At 43.8% G+C, this 19,454-nt stretch overlaps 1 protein-coding gene across 1 annotated transcript in view; it reads left to right on the top strand.

Annotated features, from left to right (window-relative positions):
• Window positions 1-19,454, top strand: part of SLC6A11 (solute carrier family 6 member 11) — a 293,906-nt gene that overhangs the window by 252,668 nt on the left and 21,784 nt on the right. Inside the window, exons 8-10 of the mRNA XM_088472769.1 lie at window positions 1,129-1,232; window positions 2,201-2,325; window positions 18,324-18,436. Of these exons, the coding sequence (XP_088328895.1) occupies window positions 1,129-1,232; window positions 2,201-2,325; window positions 18,324-18,436 (342 nt within the window). The remainder of the gene's footprint in view (window positions 1-1,128; window positions 1,233-2,200; window positions 2,326-18,323; window positions 18,437-19,454) is intronic.

Here is a 19,454-nt window from a genome sequence, read left to right as displayed (position 1 = left end):
TTTGCTTTGGTAAAAATAGCTTCTGAAGCTCTCTATTGGTCAAATGCATCATAGACATTAATAGCAATATGGATTATTATGACTGGAATAAGGAATGATCCCTTAAGGCACACATCCACATGCCGATAATACAGAGCGATTGCACGATTACGACATCGTAATCGTGCAATCGCTCAGTAATCGTGCACAAATCATGCACTTTTATGTCGGAAACGACTATCCACTGCATACCGGGTACACTCCACAAGACCTGATGTTTTTGGAGCTGCTCGGACCCATCTAGCCATCACAATTTGGCCTCTTCACCTGTCACTGGTTTTAATGATATAGCTGATTGGTCTACAGTATGAAGCTCTTCTGTTCCTGAGCTCACTGGATAGGAATCATTCAAATGTCTTCTTTGCACATTCAATATTTTAACCATGACAGAAAATCTCCCAACAGTCCAGGTGTAAGGAAAGAATGCTTAACATAGAACGTGCTAGACTAAATGTTTTATATTATTTAGGTCAGAAATACAAAGCGTTCACACTAAGGGGTATATTTACTAAAGTGCGTGTTTAAAGAATTGGAGATGTTGCCCATAGCAACCAATGGGATTCTACTTATCATTTATCTAGCACCTTCTAGAAAAAAATAGCTAGAATCTGATTGGTTGCTATGGGCAACATCTCCACTTCTAAAAACCAGCACTGTAGTATATATACTCCTACAGTATGTGTACAAATATTCAGCAGTGAGCTTACTTGATGCTGTATTTATTTATTTAACTATAGAAATTGTGTTTGCCTTGAATTTATGCAGCACATCAGTATTATGCTAATAATGCTTGATAGGTACATACAAAACTTGGCATTCAACTACAAATAGATTGTTTATGCAAAGAGAAATATCAGTCCTTCGGGTTCAGAGAAATTTTCTTTGTTCCCTATGTGGGTCAAAATGTACTTTGCTTTTATGTTGTCAAATTTTCATTACAAAAGTCTGTACAGCCTTATTTTAACCAAATGTGGTGAGCTGTTTAGGTTTGCTGCTCTTCTTATTACTGTATATAATTGTAACATTTCCCATCCATTTTTGGCAGTCTTTTTTTAATTGTATTTTATTCTCTACTTTGTTTGCTTACAGGTTTGGGTAGATGCTGGAACACAAATCTTCTTCTCCTACGCCATCTGCTTGGGATGTTTGACAGCTTTGGGAAGTTACAATAACTACAATAATAACTGCTACAGGTAGCATCATGTGCAGACACATTGGGAAGGGTATTATTGTGTAGAAGAAGTGTAGCTACACCTGGAAAGTGAAAGTAAAGTGATTGCTACCCAGCATGTGTTTCATGATACATGCCAACATTGCACAATTTCTTATTGCTGAGATAAGAAATTATAATTATCAGGTCTCAAACCTGATCATTAATAAATGGGCCACTTAAAGTCCAAATACAAGGTCTAGTGACTAAAGTGGCAGTCCCACTTGTTGTTAATCCATATGCAGGAGATAATAGTTGTTATTATTATATGGGGAGAAATAATGCAGAATTTCTGGTAGGGATTATCGAGAGTAACGCCAAATAAGTGTCCACAAACACTTTTACTGCACAATGGAAATAACCATACCTTTATTAATATAGTGCAGCCATATTATTAGCCTTTTACGGAGAATATTTAATTATTCAATCCATGCCCGCTAGATGTTACAATCTAAGGGGGAGATGTATGAAACCTTGGAGAGAGATAAATTAGAGAGAGATAAAGTACCAACCAATCAGCTCCTAACTGGCATTTTCAAACACAATAAACAGCAAAAGCAGATTGGTTGGTACTTTATCTCTCCAATGTTTGATACATCTCCCCCTAAGTTCTCTTCCACACATGTGCAAACACACATACATACGCACGCATGGACGCACACATGCACAAACTAGGGTCCATTCAGTCATAAGCTAATTCACCTACCATTAAGATATAATTACAGTTTTGCAGTGTGTGATAGGGATCACTTGTATATTATTGTATCTAACTATGACAAGAAAACACTGTAATGTGCTCATATCTTCATAGGCTGGTCACAGCTGTTCATTTTCACGGTCAATTGTCAGCAGTCAGTACAATTCGTTAGCTGAATGTTAGATGCTAAATTAAATCTAGAGCAATGTTAGTGCTTATAAAGCTGATTGGGAAATGTCTGCTTTACTCTACAGAGACTGCATCCTGCTTTGCTGTTTGAATAGTGGTACCAGCTTCGTGGCTGGTTTTGCCATATTTTCTGTTCTTGGGTTCATGGCTTATGAGCAAGGGGTTCCAATTGCTGAGGTTGCAGAATCAGGTATGTATCAATACTGTAATTGTATAACCAGATCTTATGCACAATTAGTAAATTATATTTTGTATAAAGTACTTTGCACTGTAAATTATATGGGTAATAAAATTGCTGAAGCTACCTATGACCAGATAACTGTAATAGCACAAGGCTTAACTTCTAATGTCCATATTAATTTACATTCCACAATTCTATAGAGCGACTTTAGAAGTTCCTGAACATTTCACTAAATGCACACCACAAAGCTCCCTTAGATTTGCTCCGCAGCACCTTGCTGGTCTGCCTAGCGCACTTAGAGGTGTCCACCTACCCTCCACTCTTGAGAGACAGCACCACAAACTAGAAATGCAGGCTTGTGAGGAAGCTGTGTGCAAGTGTAAATGTTACACATAATTCCAACCTCCTACAGTCTATAACAACCCTTTTCCTTACACTTTCCAGTTTTAATAATAACATACGGTTTGGTTTAGCCTCATACTGTATATGGCTTAAATCAATCATGACCATGAGGGAGCATTGTAACTACATATGTTCCATGTGGCTCTTAATGTGTTCGAGTCTTAGAACAAAATTTACTAGTGGCGGGTTGTAAACCCCGGCGGTTTGGTGCCAGTTTGATGGCAGGTTCTTAACCCCGGGGGTTTGATGGTGGTTGGCGGCAGTTTCTAAATGACAACCGTGTTCCATTCTATTCTAAAATTTGTTTTGACAGCGGTTTTGGCCTTAGTAAATCTGCGGATAGCAAAACCGCCGCCAAACCGCCGGGGTTTACAACCCGCCCCTTAGTAAATTTTGCCCTTTATGTTTACATTGGGCAAAGATCACCTAGTGATGCACCTGTCCACTGAAATGCAACTGAAAAGTGAAATGTATAGGTTGATTGAAACCTGCTGCAAAACGTTCTTTAGCATGGAGGTCTTCTTAACCACCAGCAATGCTTCTCTTCTCAACACAACCAGAGTGTACACTCCATACAGGGCCATTGCAAGAGGTGTGTGAGCAGTGCTGTATCACAGAGTGCAGGTCCCAGGGGGCGGCACCATCGATGCCCCACGGCCACTGCTATTGCTACTACAGTGTCTTTGGACACCCTAAACTTGCACTTTTCAGCCTGTACAGCCACTTGGAGTGTCTACAGGACATCTCGGACAGTGTCGTACTGCCCTGTGCTGACGGCCCCCTCCCCTTGGTGCAATGTCATGATGTCATGTGCTCAGGGTGTACTGCCGCCATGTAACGGCGCTGACTCCATACTTACTAAGGATTGCTGTCTCTCCATCTAATTCTTCCTATAGACTGGTGCAAGCCTCTGCTCTTCCACAATGCTATTATTGTTATTTATTATTACATAATTATATTGCACAAAAGCAATGGCGGAACTATAGAGTGGGCATGGTCACATGCCACAATGGGTGTGGCCACTGAAGAATGGGGGCGTGTCAACATGACACACCACCATTTCTCATCACTCTGGGAACATTCCTTTCCATTCCATATGCACCTTCATAACCCCAGTAGTAGTGCCCCTTATGCAATGCCCCCCAGTAGTGCCCCTTATACAGTGTCCCCAGTAGTGTCCCTTATACAGTTCCCCCAGTAGTGCACCTTATACAGTTCCCCCAGTAGTTCCCCTTATGCAGTTCCCCCAGTAGGGCCCATTATGCAGTGCCCCCAGTAGTAGTATCCCATACACATAAAACACACATAATTATACTTACCCGAATCCCCACTCCTGCGCCCTTTGCCGCCAGCTCCTCCGGTCCTGCTTGGCACTTAGGGAGAGATGTCTCTCCCTTCACCAACTGCATGAATGAGCTTCAGCCCGGCGCTGGCCATGGGGGCAGCAGCCAATAACAGTCTGTCTGACTCTTATTGGCTGCAGTGCTAAAACAAACACACCGCCAGCTGTGGTGGTGTGTTTGTTTTAGTGTGTAGAGCTGTGGGCCGCACTGCCCTGGACAGCAAATGGCAGAGCCCCCCACACCACCGGATCTGACAGTGCCCAGGGCATGTGCTCCGCTCGACCCACCCTATATACACCACTGCACAAAACACACACACCAGGCCTAATTATGTCAGATGCCTTTGGGTGTGACAGGAACAGGGTGCATCTGCATGAAAACTGCAAATATGTAGAGAACATATAAACTCCACGCAGATAGGGGCTGGCTGCAATGACCATAATGCTAGTGCTGTTAGGCAGCAATGCTAACCACTACACCACTGTGCTTCCAACTCTGTGAACTCAAGCATTTTCGTGTAAATCTAGGCACACGTGCAAATTGAAGCACAAATCATCACCAGAGGAGTTTACTCTACATCTAAGCTAATTACAACTTTGGAAATAAGGCCCACTTTTTATACAGATAATCAGCATCACTTTTGTTTTATAATTAATTATTTTCCACTCTGGTTGCCTTTGCCAAGTCTGTTCTACTTTGCAGTCTTTTAGGAAATATGGGCCGTAATCAGAGTTGGGAATAGAGAGAGATCTCTCTCTCAACTGATCATCTCGGTGAAACCATGTTACACTGCGGGTGGGGCAGATTTAAAATGTGCCGAGAGATTTAGATTTGGGAGGGAGGTTTCCAAACTGACATCAAAGCGCAGTGTAATAATAAAGCTGTGCAGTATTTGTGAGCTACATGCAAAAGCAGCCAGTATTTACACTACATGCAATAAAATGTATGTATTTACACCCCTTGCATTGCAACATGGTTTGCCCAGGTACACAGTTAAGTGCCATCTCTCTCTCTATTGCCAACTCTGAATCAGGCCCTATGCCCCTTATATGATTACATGATTTTGCATAGTATGTTATTTCATCCTGCAGAACACACTTCACACTATACAGTATGTAATGCAGCAAACTTGCAAATTGGTCCTCTGAAACTAATAGAGAAAATTCAGCATGCATATAAGCAAGGTCGGGTATGACCCTTGGGGTGCCAGTCATCCATATATTACCCCTGTGGTGTCCACCCTACTCTGGTATTTCACTGCCTCATTACCCACACTACTTTTTACCTAAGCAAGCAGGAGATGGGGGTGTCAGTGTTCTTGGGACTGGCAGTGTGGAGCTTGGCTGTAATATAATATCCAAGTGGCACACTCTTAGCACAACACTGGCATGCAGCAGTAGCCGACAATTCACATGTACAAAGCTGTGGGTAATGCTCCATGTGAGGGCTCCTCAGAGACATGAAAAACATTGGATGTGTGACTTTATACAGTATATCTCATCTAGGGGTATATTTACTATGGTTCGATTTTGATTTTAGTGTTTCACCTTCTATTTTCTTTCGATTTTCATTTGATTTTGCATTTGGAGATTTACTAAAGGCAAAATTGAATGTCAAATTGAACATAAAACCGAATTTCACTCAAATCCCACTCAAAATCGAACATCGGAGAAGCATTGGCACTTTTACATAGACCAACACACAAATCCCTTATTCACTATTATTCGATTTGAAATCGAACACAAAATCGATCTTCAAAACCCCAAATGAATAGACCTGCTTTATGCTTTCGATTTTAGCATAAGCAGGTCGGATTGACACAGTTGCGTGCATACATCAGTAAGAAGCATGCATGTATCTTAGTGTAAAATGCTTGTTAAGTGTTCATTTATTTTTTAATAAATGACGTGGGGTCCCCCCCTAAATACACAACCAGCCCTGGACTTTTCATAGCCAGTCCTTGTTGTGTAAGTACAGGGACAAAATTGCGTAGGTTCCCCTGTACTTCGAGAACCAAAAGTACCAGCATGAAGGGCTTTAAGGGCCCGCTGTTACCTGTAGTTCCCCTTTAAACTAGGGGTGAGCGGGTTCGGATTTCTGAAATCCGAACCCCCCCGAGCCCCCCCGATCCGAGTCCGATCCGAGTCAGGCTCGACTTTTCCCGCCTGACTCGGATCTGAAATCGAGGCAAAACGTCATCATCCCGCCTTCCGAGTCTCGCGGGTTTTGGATCCTATATAAGGTACCCGCGTCGGCGCCATTTTCTCACTCGGCTGTGGACAGTGAAGAGGGAGGGTGGGAGTTAGGGCTGTGTAGTGTAGTGTAGTGTAGTGCTGCTGTTGTCCACTACTTCAAAGTCCATAGGGGCTGGCTGTGTTGTGCTGTGCTGCTGTTGTTAATAGGGGCTGTGTCCACTACTTCAAAGTCCATAGGGGCTGGCTGGACTGTGTTGTGCAGTCAGTTCTCCATAGGGGCTGTGTCCACTCCAAAGTCCTGTGCAGTGTCCCAGACCTAAAGGGGTGCTGTAGTGTTGTCCAGGGGGTGCTCTGTCCATCAGGGGTGCTCCTCCCAAGTGCTAAAAAAATAATATATTTTCTGTGTTTGTGAATTGTGTGCGCAGTAGCCGCACGTGCATCAACAAAGTAGTGCCAAGCGCGCGCCTGTGTCATAAGTAAAGGGCCGGCTGGCTTGATCATTAAAGGGTGCTGTAACCCCCGAAAGTACACTCCAGTCCAAACCAAAAAAAAATTATTTTCTGTGTTTGTGAATTGTGTGCGCAGTAGCCGCACGTGCATCAACAAAGTAGTGCCAAGCGTGCGCCTGTGTCATAAGTAAAGGGCCGGCTGGCTTGACCGTTAAGGGTGCTGTAACCCCCGAAAGTACACTCCAGTCCAAACCAAAAAAAAAATTATTTTCTGTGTTTGTGAATTGTGTGCGCAGTAGCCGCACGTGCATCAACAAAGTAGTGCCAAGCGTGCGCCTGTGTCATAAGTAAAGGGCCGGCTGGCTTGACCGTTAAGGGTGCTGTAACCCCCGAAAGTACACTCCAGTCCAAACCAAAAAAAAAATTATTTTCTGTCTTTGTGAATTGTGTGCGCAGTAGCCGCACGTGCATCAACAAAGTAGTGCCAAGCGTGCGCCTGTGTCATAAGTAAAGGGCCGGCTGGCTTGACCGTTAAGGGTGCTGTAACCCCCGAAAGTACACTCCAGTCCAAACCGAAAAAAAAATTATTTTCTGTGTTTGTGAATTGTGTGCGCAGTAGCCGCACGTGCATCAACAAAGTAGTGCCAAGCGTGCGCCTGTGTCATAAGTAAAGGGCCGGCTGGCTTGACCGTTAAGGGTGCTGTAACCCCCGAAAGTACACTCCAGTCCAAACCAAAAAAAAAATTATTTTCTGTGTTTGTGAATTGTGTGCGCAGTAGCCGCACGTGCATCAACAAAGTAGTGCCAAGCGTGCGCCTGTGTCATAAGTAAAGGGCCGGCTGGCTTGACCGTTAAGGGTGCTGTAACCCCCGAAAGTACACTCCAGTCCAAACCAAAAAAAAAATTATTTTCTGTGTTTGTGAATTGTGTGCGCAGTAGCCGCACGTGCATCAACAAAGTAGTGCCAAGCGTGCGCCTGTGTCATAAGTAAAGGGCCGGCTGGCTTGACCGTTAAGGGTGCTGTAACCCCCGAAAGTACACTCCAGTCCAAACCGAAAAAAAAATTATTTTCTGTGTTTGTGAATTGTGTGCGCAGTAGCCGCACGTGCATCAACAAAGTAGTGCCAAGCGTGCGCCTGTGTCATAAGTAAAGGGCCGGCTGGCTTGACCGTTAAAGGGTGCTGTAACCCCCAAAGTACACTCCAGTCCAAACCAAAAAAAAAAATATTTTCTGTGTTTGTGAATTGTGTGCGCAGTAGCCGCACGTGCATCAACAAAGTAGTGCCAAGCGTGCGCCTGTGTCATAAGTAAAGGGCCGGCTGGCTTGACCGTTAAAGGGTGCTGTAACCCCCGAAAGTACACTCCAGTCCAAACCAAAAAAAAATTATTTTCTGTGTTTGTGAATTGTGTGCGCAGTAGCCGCACGTGCATCAACAAAGTAGTGCCAAGCGTGCGCCTGTGTCATAAGTAAAGGGCCGGCTGGCTTGACCGTTAAAGGGTGCTGTAACCCCCAAAGTACACTCCAGTCCAAACCAAAAAAAAAATTATTTTCTGTGTTTGTGAATTGTGTGCGCAGTAGCCGCACGTGCATCAACAAAGTAGTGCCAAGCGTGCGCCTGTGTCATAAGTAAAGGGCCGGCTGGCTTGACCGTTAAAGGGTGCTGTAACCCCCGAAAGTACACTCCAGTCCAAACCAAAAAAAAATTATTTTCTGTGTTTGTGAATTGTGTGCGCAGTAGCCGCACGTGCATCAACAAAGTAGTGCCAAGCGTGCGCCTGTGTCATAAGTAAAGGGCCGGCTGGCTTGACCGTTAAAGGGTGCTGTAACCCCCAAAGTACACTCCAGTCCAAACCAAAAAAAAAATTATTTTCTGTGTTTAGCCGCACGTATATATCAAATCGATATAACATAAATGGAGGACCAAACTTTCTCCGATAAAAATAAAATAGAGAAAGATCAAGAACCACTTCCTCCTAGTGCTGAAGCTGCTGCCACTAGTCATGACATAGACGATAACATGCCATCAACGTCGTCTGCCAAGGCCGATGCCCAATGTCATAGTAGAGGGCACATACAATCCCAAATGGCAAAGTTCAGGAAAATGACCTTGAAAAAGACATTTAAATCAGCTGAAGAGAAACGTAAACTTGCCAATATGCCATTTACGACACGGAGTGGCAAGGAACGGCTAAGGTCGATCCCTAGTATGTTCATGACTAGTGGTTCAGCTTCACATGACGATGGAAGCCCTCCTCCCACTAAAAAAATCAAAAGAGTTAAGCTGGCAAAAGCACAGCGAAGAACTGTGCTTTCTAAGAAGATATCACAAATCCCCAAGGAGAGTCCAAGTGTGGTGGTGGTTGCGATGCCTGACCTTCCCAGCACTGGACGGGAAGAGGTGGCTCTTTCCACCATTTGCACGCCCCCTGCAAGTGCTGAAAGGAGCACCCACAGTCCACTTGCTGATATGCAAATTGAAGATGTCACTGTTGAAGTACAACAGGATGAGGATACTGGTGTAGCTGGCGCTGAGGAGGAAGTTGGCGAGGAGGATTCTGATGGTGATGTGGTTTGTTTAAATCAGGCTCCGGGGGAGACAGTTGTTGTCCGTGGGATGAAAAAGCCCATCACGGTCATGCCTGGGCAGAAGACCAAACATTCCACCTCTTTGGTCTGGCAATATTTCTATCCAAATCCGGACAACAACTGTCTTGCCATATGTACCATATGTAAAGGTGAAATAAGTAGGGGTAGGGACGTCAACCACCTAGGAACATCCTCCCTTATACGGCACCTGCAGCGTGTTCATAAAAAGTTACTGTCAAGTTCAGAAACTTTGGCTAAGACCGTAAGCAGTCCAGGGACACCTAAATCCCGTTGTCCTGTTGTATCCAAGCGCCTGCAAACCACACCGTCAACTCCCTCCTCGTCAATTTCCTCCTTAGTCAGGATCGGAAGTAGTCCTGCAGGCCATGTCACTGGCATGACTGACTCTCCTATCCGGGATTCCTCTGGAGGATCCTGCATTGCTACGCCTACTGCTGCCGCTGCTGCTGTTGCTGCTGCTGGGAGTCGTTCATCATCCCAGAGAGGAAGTAGGAACACCACTACTTTTACTAAACAATTGACCCTCCAACAGTCCTTAGCGAGGAGGATGAAGTACGACAGCCGCCATCCTGAAGCAAAACGTATAACTGAGGCCTTGACTGCTATGTTGGTGTTAGACGTGCATCCGGTATCCGCCATTAGTGCAGTGGGATTTAGACAATTGATGGAGGTAGTGTGTCCCCGGTTCCAAATCCCGTCTAGATTCCACTTCACTAGGCAGGCGATACCGAGACTGTACAGAAACGTCAGAAAAAGTGTCCTCAGTGTCCTGAAAAATGCCGTTGTACACAATGTCCACTTAACCATGGACATGTGGACAAGTGGAACAGGGCAGACTAAGGACTATATGACTGTGACAGCCCACTGGGTAGATGTATCACCTTACGCAGCAACAGCAGCAGCGTCACCAGTAGCAGCATCTCAGAAACGCCAGCTCGTTACAAGGCAGGCTACGCTGTGTATCACCGGTTTCAGTAAGAGGCACACCGCCGACAACCTCTTAGAGAAACTGAGGGAAATCATCGCCCAGTGGCTTACCCCACTTAGACTCTCCTGGGGATTTGTGATATCTGACAACGCCACCAATATTGTGCGGGCATTACATCTGGGCAAATTCCAGCACGTCCCATGTTTTGCTCACACAATAAACTTGGTGGTGCAGAATTTTCTGAAAAGCGACAGGGGCGTGCAGGAGACGCTTTGGGTGGCCCGAAAAATTTCTGGCCACTTTCGCCATTCAGCGACTGCGTGCCGAAGACTGGAGCGCCAGCAAACACTCTTGAACCTGCCCCGCCATCACCTGAAGCAAGAGGTTGTGACGCGGTGGAACTCAACCCTCTATATGCTTCAGAGGATGGAGGAGCAGCAAAAGGCCATACAAGCCTATACATCCACCTATGACATAGGCAAAGGAGGGGGTATGCACCTGACTCAAGCGCAGTGGAGAATGATTTCCGTGTTGTGCAAGGTTCTCCAGCCCTTCGAACTTGCCACACGTGAAGTCAGTTCAGACACAGCCAGCTTGAGTCAGGTCATTCCCCTCATCAGGCTTTTGCAGAAGCAGCTGGAGAAAGTGAAGGAGGAGCTAAGACGGAGCGATTCCGCTCGGCATGTGGGACTTGTGGATGAAGCCCTTCATTCGCTTTGCCAGGATTCCAGGGTGGTCAATCTGTTGAAATCAGACCACTACATTTTGGCCACCGTGCTTGATCCTAGGTTTAAAGCCTATGTGGTGTCTCTTGTCTCTCTTTCCGGCCGACACAAGCCTGCAGAGGTGCAAAGACCTGCTGGTGAACACACTGTCAGCTGAAGCGGAACGTGACACGTCAATGGCTCCTTCTTCATTTTCTCCCGCAACTGGGGCTGCCAGGAAAAAACTTAGGTATCCTAAGCAACCCGCTGGCGGTGATGCAGGGCAGGCAGGACCAAGTTTGGACATCTGGTCCGGACTGAAGGACCTGGCAACAATTTCTGACATGTCTACTGTCACTGCATATGATACTGTCACCATTGACAGAATGGTGGAGGATTACATCGGTGACAGCATCCAAGTAGGCATGTCAGACAGTCCATACCTGTACTGGCAGGAAAAAGAGGCAATTTGGAGGCCCCTGTACAAGCTGGCTCTATTTTACCTGAGTTGCCCCCCCTCCAGTGTGTACTCCGAAAGAGTGTTTAGTGCAGCCGGGAACCTTGTCAGGGAAAGGCGTAGGAGGTTGCTTCCACAGAATGTGGAGAAGATGATGTTCATCAAAATGAATTATCAGCTCTTCCAGGGAGACCAGCCTCCAGAAGGTACAGAGGGACCTGTGGTGGTGGATTCAAGTGGGGACGAGTTAATACTTTGTGAGGATGAGGATGTACACACTGAAGAGGGTGAGGAATCGGTGGATGAGGAGGATGAGGATGACATCTTGCCTCCGTAGAGCCAGTTTGTGCAGGGACACATTAATTGCCAGCTTGTTTTGTGGGGGCCCAAACGAACCAATCATTTCAGCCACAGTTGTGTGGCAGACCCTGGCGCTGAAATGATTGATTTGTTAAAGTGTGCATGTCCTGTTTATACAACATAAGGGTGGGTGGGAGGGCCCAAGGACAATTCCATCTTGCACTTCTTTTTTTTCTTTGCATTATGTACAGTTTGGGGCCTAGTTTTTCTAACTGCCATCCTGTCTGCCACTGCAGTGTCACTCCTAGATGGGTCACGTGTTTGTGCCGCCCACTCGTGTCGCTTAGCATAGTCATCCAGCTACCTCGGTGCAACCTTTTGGACATGAAAACACTATTGTGAGGTGTGAGGTGTTCAGAATAGACTGGAAATGAGTGGAAATTAAGGTTATTGAGGTTAATAATAGCATAGGAGCAGAGAAACCAACAAATTCTGTGATTTTAGCTGTTTTTATGCTTTTTAAAAAAAAAATACAGATCCAAAACACAAAACCCAGAACCCAAAACACGGAAGGGTGGTTTTGGCAAAACCAATCCAGATCCAAAACACGAAGAAAGATCCAGATCCAAAACCAAAACACAAAACACGAAAAGTGGCCGGTGCACACCCCTACTTTAAACAAATGTTTAAATAAACACAATACACACACACTGTGACAGTATAGTTTTAATACATACATACACACTCACACATACTCACTTACATTACCTGGACTGGTCCACTTCTCCATATAGGCATCCTAGGTCTTCATAAAATAAATAAACGTGAAAACCTCAGCCACGCAACAGGTAGCATCCACGATGGCTGTTAATCAAGAATGAAGAGCTCAGACGCGGCTTTTTCCTTTGTAGGGATGTGTCTGAACGTTCATTGGCTGAGGGAGGTCAGCCCCTGCCTCTCTCAGCCAATGAACGGCTCCCACCATTGAAGTCAATTGTGATAGCCACAGGGTTACTAAAGGTGATTCTGCGGTTCCCACCATTGACCCTACGCAATTTTTTCCCTGTACTTACACAACCAGGACTGACTATGAAAAGTCCGGGGCTGGTTCTGTCCGGGGCTGGTTCTGTGTTTAGGGGGGGACCCCCACGTCATTTTTTAAAATAAAATTAGCACTTAACAAGCATTTTACAGTAAGAAACATGCATGCATCTCACTGATGTATGCATGTATCTGTGTCAAAACGAACTGCTCATGCTGAAACTGAAAGCATGAAGCAGTTCTATTCGTTTTGGGGCTTTGAAGTTTGTTTTGAAGTGGAATTTGCTGTTCAATTTGTACATGAACATGCAAAATCGAACATCAAATCACTGTTCAAAATCAACTAAATTGAATTTGATTTAGAAAAGGCTTCAAAAATCGAATTTTAGTAAATGTGGAATTTGAAGAGGGATTTCTACATTCTACTTGAGGTGAGCTAAATCGAACATCAAATCGAAAGTAAAAACGGACTTTAGTAAATTTACCCCTTAGTGTTTTTGGTGCCGCTAACCACTGGCCCCTAAGCAACAATCTAGGTCCATCTAAAAATAGTGCCTGCCCTGTATTAAGCAATCACAAAGAACCTTCTATTTGTTTAAAAAAAAAAAAGTTAGTTATAGTCTACTTATAAAAGTAAAAAAATAGATTATTATATAGTACCTGAAATCAAGAAACTTTCTCTAATCTATACATTTGCTAAAATTCTTTATTGACTTAAAGCTTGTTTTTTTTTCAGAAACTGAGAGTAAAACCCCCTGGTCTGAGTGACAGGCTTGTTGTCTCCTAGGAGGAAAATGTTTTGTACGGAACCTGGGAAGAGATATTTGGCATATACTCTATCAGTAAATTTGTGATCAATGTTGGGGCAATAACCTTGTAATTGGTTTCTAGCAAGAAAAAAATACTTATAGGCAATTTACTTTTGACCAATGTTACTATAGAAAAGTAGAGTATGGCTTCTATTATGAAGATTGCAGTTCAGATGTTCTTCAAAACATGAATTACAGTACACTGTGGCTAATGATTGTCCCATTCCAGATACCTTTACATAGTTTAACATTAAGATTCAAATATCGCTGATAAAACATTTGCTCTTACATCCTGTAATTAGATAATTAGTAAGTTATGGACCCATTTACACCAGATCCGCCTCCGTCCCCAGATTGCGGATACTTACCCTGTAATCTGCAATGGTCTGTCCTGTCCTTTCATTGTGGCAATGGGACCCTTTGGGGTGGAGCGCGCGCATGTTAGTCTTGGAACAGACCATAGCGTATTATTATATAGCTCTTTGCCCGTAAGAATTTTGTAAGTGCCTTACAAAACTAGGCCACATTACAGAGATTGTGGTGGCATTCACATTACAGGTTGAGTCTCCCATATCCAAAATGCTTGGGACTAGGGGTATTTTGGATAACGGAATATTCTGTATTTTGGAATAATTTCATACCATAATGAAATGTCTTGGGAATGGGACACCAATATACACACAGAATGCATTTATGTGATATATACACCTTATACACAAAGCCTTCAGGTAATTTTAAACAATATTTTCAATAATTTTGTGGCTCAAACAAAGTTTGTGTACAGAAATGAAATTCATTTATGTTTCATATACACCTTATACGCACAGCCTGCAGGTAATTGTATACAATATTTGTAATAATTTGTGCCTTAGACAAAGTTTGCGTACATTGAACCATCAAAAATCAAAGGTTTCATTATCTCAGTCATGCCAAATTTATTCCGTATTTTGGAATATTTGTATATGGGAAACTCAACCTGTACTACATTGGACTATTACAGTGGACAACATTCAAATTATGACCATCAGTCTCTCAGTGGTGTACAAGATTTGTATTTTTACTAGGGGTGAGCGGATTCGGTTCTACTCGGTTCCGTTCGGATTTAAAAACCGAATCTTATTGGCTATCAGCTGTCACGAGTATTGGATAGCCAATAAGATTCGGTTTTTAAAACCGAACGGAACCGAGTAGAACCGAACCCGCTCACCCCTAATTTTTACTGATCATGCCTGTAACATTCCTGGATTTTTTAAGTGTAATCAGAAATAGAACTACAAAGTTAATAAAAAGAGCTACTTTTAGATATAGAAAAGCTAGTGTGTTGAAGAGATTTCCAACTATAATATTAGAGTCTAAAAAGGAGGTGAGTTCTATATTCCACCAATTGATAATCTATCACAGGTAGATACTAATTTTAAATTCCACCTCTATTTATAGACTTTATACTTAGAATCCAGCAGGGTGCTAATATTAAACAAGATTTGAAAGCAAGGAAAGTAGAACACAGTAGAAATAAAATCATGTTTGTCCCTGTTTCTTTCTCCGAGGGGTCATCAGTTGTCTTCTGTGACCCGAAAAAGAGCACACACAATTAGTCAATAAGCAGGTAACTAGCACTATACAATTATTCAGTTTGTCCCACTTTGTGCATCTATTGAATGCACTATCCTCATATGTATCTAATACATTGTCCCCAATATTATTCATTGTAATAATTGTTCTCAGAGCACTGATCATATCCAGAACATGTAGTTACATATAGCTGCAGCACTAATCTAAGAGTCCATGGAAAAAAGTTACAGTACTCTTCTCAGGGGGTGTAATTATGCACCAACGATGGTAAAGCCTTGCCCTACTCAGTGCCAGCATGGTTTTCACAAAGGGCCTTTAACAGGGCTTAGTCATGCCCCCTTGGCATTCCACCAGTACCGGGGCTCAACTCATCTCATGGCTGCACCAGCATGTAGACAGGGGGAGGGGGATACAAAAAATATATACTAGAAAGTTTTACCCCTAGCATTGTGGGGCTTTTACTTTCGCCCACTACATCAGGAGAGACTTGCTGGAGATTGTTTTTGCTTAAACACTGATGAATATCAAATTATTATTATAATCCAGTCCCATTTCTCAATGGTAAGGACAGCTATTATAATGTTCACATGGACATTGACAAGAATTTTTCCTTGTAATTGGAAATTTTATAATAACCTGACCAATCAACACATCAGGAGAAGCTGACATAAAGCCCTAGTATTACAGGGCACTGTCTCTTAAACTCATTACAGTACCTCCTACATACCAAGATGCTGTTGAATTATCCCCTGAACCCCACTGAAGAGCACTATTTTATGTTACAATCCCCATCTGACTCAGTGGGACTAATCATATATATATATTATTTTTTAAATAGTCCTGACCCATAGTGATACGGAGAGAGAGAGAGAGGAGCTGACAGCTGTCAGACAGCACAGACAGGAGTTACTACAGATTAACTAAATATTGTGATTCTGCCGACTGTATTTTAGTGTTTTGGTGCCAGTGAAACATTTTGCAAAGGCTGAGCTAAAAATGGTTTAACAGGGGTTCTTGTGTCTCATGTTTAACAACTCTCTTAGGCACTATTAAACACTTCTCTTAGGCCCCATATATCATTTATGGTGTTCTCTTACTTAAATACTTGTTTGACCCGCTTTTGTATCCTGCCACTAGTCGCTGATCATCATCGTTAATCACAGGGGTAGTTATATACAGAAGTGACAGCACTATGATAAATGGCAATGTGCAGCAATTAGAGGTGAGTGTAATCTCTAGCGATCAGCTGGAAAAATCTGAGAAACAACAGTTACTATTGAAGTGTCCATGGAAGGAGAGTCTTGTACTGTCTGCACTGTGGGCCTGCTCTCCGGCAAGCACAACCACTGCGTGGCACGCTGCAGCAGCTGAGATAAGATACGCAAAAGCCGCAGGAGGCGTCTTATGTAAAAAGACACAGCATCGGGTCAACTGTGTCACCATTGGACATCTGAGTTACCCTCAGGTCTCTCAGGCTGTCCAGGAAAAATCACGCTGCTAGGTCCAGTGAAACTGTGTCTAAGGATGCAACCACTTGTTTCGGCACGCCCAGAAGATGGATCCAACACACCCCAATTTCTGTAATGCTCCCAATCGTCCCCAATATCAGCAGTATGTCTACCATGTTGGGGTCTGCAGCCAGTGTTGCAGGACCAGAGCTGTGCATGCTCAGATCAAATAACATTGGGAGATTTACGTGAATCTCTATATCAGTGCGTGCGCTGTCTAGTTGCTGAAGCTGTGATTCTGTGATGTAACCGTTGACAACAATTATATATGACAGCTTGGTGGGGTATGGGCTGGGCGAGGATTGGCTACTCTCCCGGGAGATATCCCTAAAATTCCTAAGACTTCTAGACAGTGTGAAACAATCTTTGTTTGTGCCTGAGTTAGTGGCAGCTCTGAATATAAGGTGTTTCGGACACTCATAATTACATTTTTGACACATTTTAAGTATAATCTCTAAATTCTAAAATGTAAGGCATCAATCATGTCTCTTCTTCCATTAACACTTTATTGAACACAACATAACATAACTTGCTTACAGACAACACAGTAGCACAATGGATAGTGTTGCCGCCTCACAGCACTGGGGGTATGGCTTCAATTCCAACCAGGGCCCTATATGTGTGGAGTTTGTATGTTCTTCTTGTGTTTGCATACATTTCCTATGAGTGCTCCAGTTTCCTTCCACACTCCAAAAATGTAATGGCAGGTAACTTCACTTTTGACAAAAAAGAACCCTACAGTGTATGTATGTAGTACATGTGTGTGCCTGTGATAGGGAACATACGGCTCAATTCAGACCTGCTCGCTAGGACGCGGTCGCACGCAGCCGGCTGAGGTTTACATTGTACGCATCGCAGTGCGCATGCGCGAACTAGTTTATGTGATCGCGAAGTGATCGCCCCTTAAGCATAGATGGCTCGCTAGACTGAGTGACAGGACGAGCCGTTTGAGGGTGGTAACAGGGGTTGGTAGATGGAAATGGGGGAGTGGTGGTGCAAACACAGGCGTGTCTGAGCATCTTAACGCCGTCTCAGAGGCGTGCATAATTATTACGGAGCGTCATAGTACACGTCACTTGGTTGAATTTCACACTGAAGCACTCGCAGTGCTTGCGGTAGGGTATGGTCAACCACAAGTGCTGCGTATGCTTCTGATGGTACTCGGTGTTACCGATGGTTGCATACACTTCCTGGAGATGACGTGCATAAGTCAGGCTAGTGGGCGTCTAAATACACACCACAATCGCACGCCAAGACATAGTGGGCGTAGTAATGCCCACTATGTGCAATCGCCGGATTTGTATACGCTGGCTGCGTGCGAACGCATCGAGTCCATAGATTGTAAGCTACGCTGGTTCTAGGACTTATGTGAATGACCAAATATTCACTATAATGCACTGTGCTATACAGTATGTGTGTGCTATATAACTAACTTAAATTATAAATAACAGGAACATCTTAAGTCTCATCATATTGGCACCATAGCCCAATACCGCTTCCCTGTAACACCTTTTTAATATCATACATGTAGTGTAATTCAAGGAAAGAAACCTGTGTTCTCTACAGTATAATGAAATTAAAACTGAGGCATCTCAATATCACGTTAGCAACTTCCATCGTGAGATCGCCCCTCAGGTCATTAAAATGCATGCAATTCCTGTCACTTATTGCCATGCACACCTCTTTCTCAGGACCTGGTCTGGCTTTCATCGCCTACCCAAAAGCTGTCACCATGATGCCTCTGGCCCCTCTGTGGGCAGCCTTGTTTTTCATGATGCTCATATTCCTTGGACTTGATAGCCAGGTAAGACTCATGTATTGAGAAAAGTTATTTTTGTAAGTCAGAAAATGATTCATTTTCTTTATAATAAAAATATTTATTTCCACTTAATTTTAAATGTTGAGCAAAATATCTACATTTTACATGGGAAACTTGAAGCTCTGTTTGTTTGCATGTGTAGCTATAAAGTAAAAAGGGAAATTAATTATTATCATTTCAACTAAACACACCCTGAAATGTCCCATAAACTGGAGAACACAGCAGTAAAGTAACTTACTGATCAATAAGTTTTGTACATCGGTTCTCCTATTATTATTTTTATTACATTTTATTTATAGGGCACCAGAAGTGATCTGCAGTGCCTTACATACAATACAGGGTGCACAGAAACTTACTTTAAAATAATGTATCCAAAATATAAACAGAGCACAAGTAACAAATAGCAACACAATTCTCCATACACAATACAGCTGGGAAGGTGAAGGCTGTCATTGGTGCTTGAGAAGAGGGCTGTGAGACAGTAGGGAGGAGGATCCGGATCTTAGGAGTTTACAATCTAGGGGAGAGGGGAAACAGACAGATGACATGAGGCATGAGTGTGTAGAGGGGGACCTGAGTTCAGGAAGTAGGCAAGTTAGATGGCTGAGGCAGGAGGGAGAGCGACCTGGTGAAACAGTTATGGGGTGGAAGAGTATGCTTTGATGAACAGGTGGGTTGTCAGTGCACGTTTGAAGCACTGCAAGGTCGGGAAGAGCCTGATCGAGCGAGGAACTCATTCCAGTGAGGGGGGGGGGGGGCTGCATGGGCAAAATCTTGGATGAGATGAAGTAACCAGGGTGGAGGAGAGGCATCAGTCATTGGCAGACCGGAGTGGGCGGCAGGGAGTATGTAAGGAGATGAGGTTGGAGATGTAGGGAGCAGTGGAGTTAGAAAGGGCCTTGCATGTGAAGGTGAGGAGTTTGAAGAGGATTCTGTAGGGGAATGGGAGCCAGTGCAGTTTTTGGCAGAGGGGAGCAGCGGAAGTGGAACGGCGGAAGAGGAA

This window comes from Taudactylus pleione, unplaced genomic scaffold (assembly GCF_031769625.1).
Source record: "Taudactylus pleione unplaced genomic scaffold, aTauple2 ptg000128l, whole genome shotgun sequence".
Lineage (NCBI taxonomy): Eukaryota > Metazoa > Chordata > Amphibia > Anura > Myobatrachidae > Taudactylus > Taudactylus pleione.
Note: the sequence above shows the minus strand (reverse complement) of the source record. Positions and strands in the feature narration are given on the sequence as shown.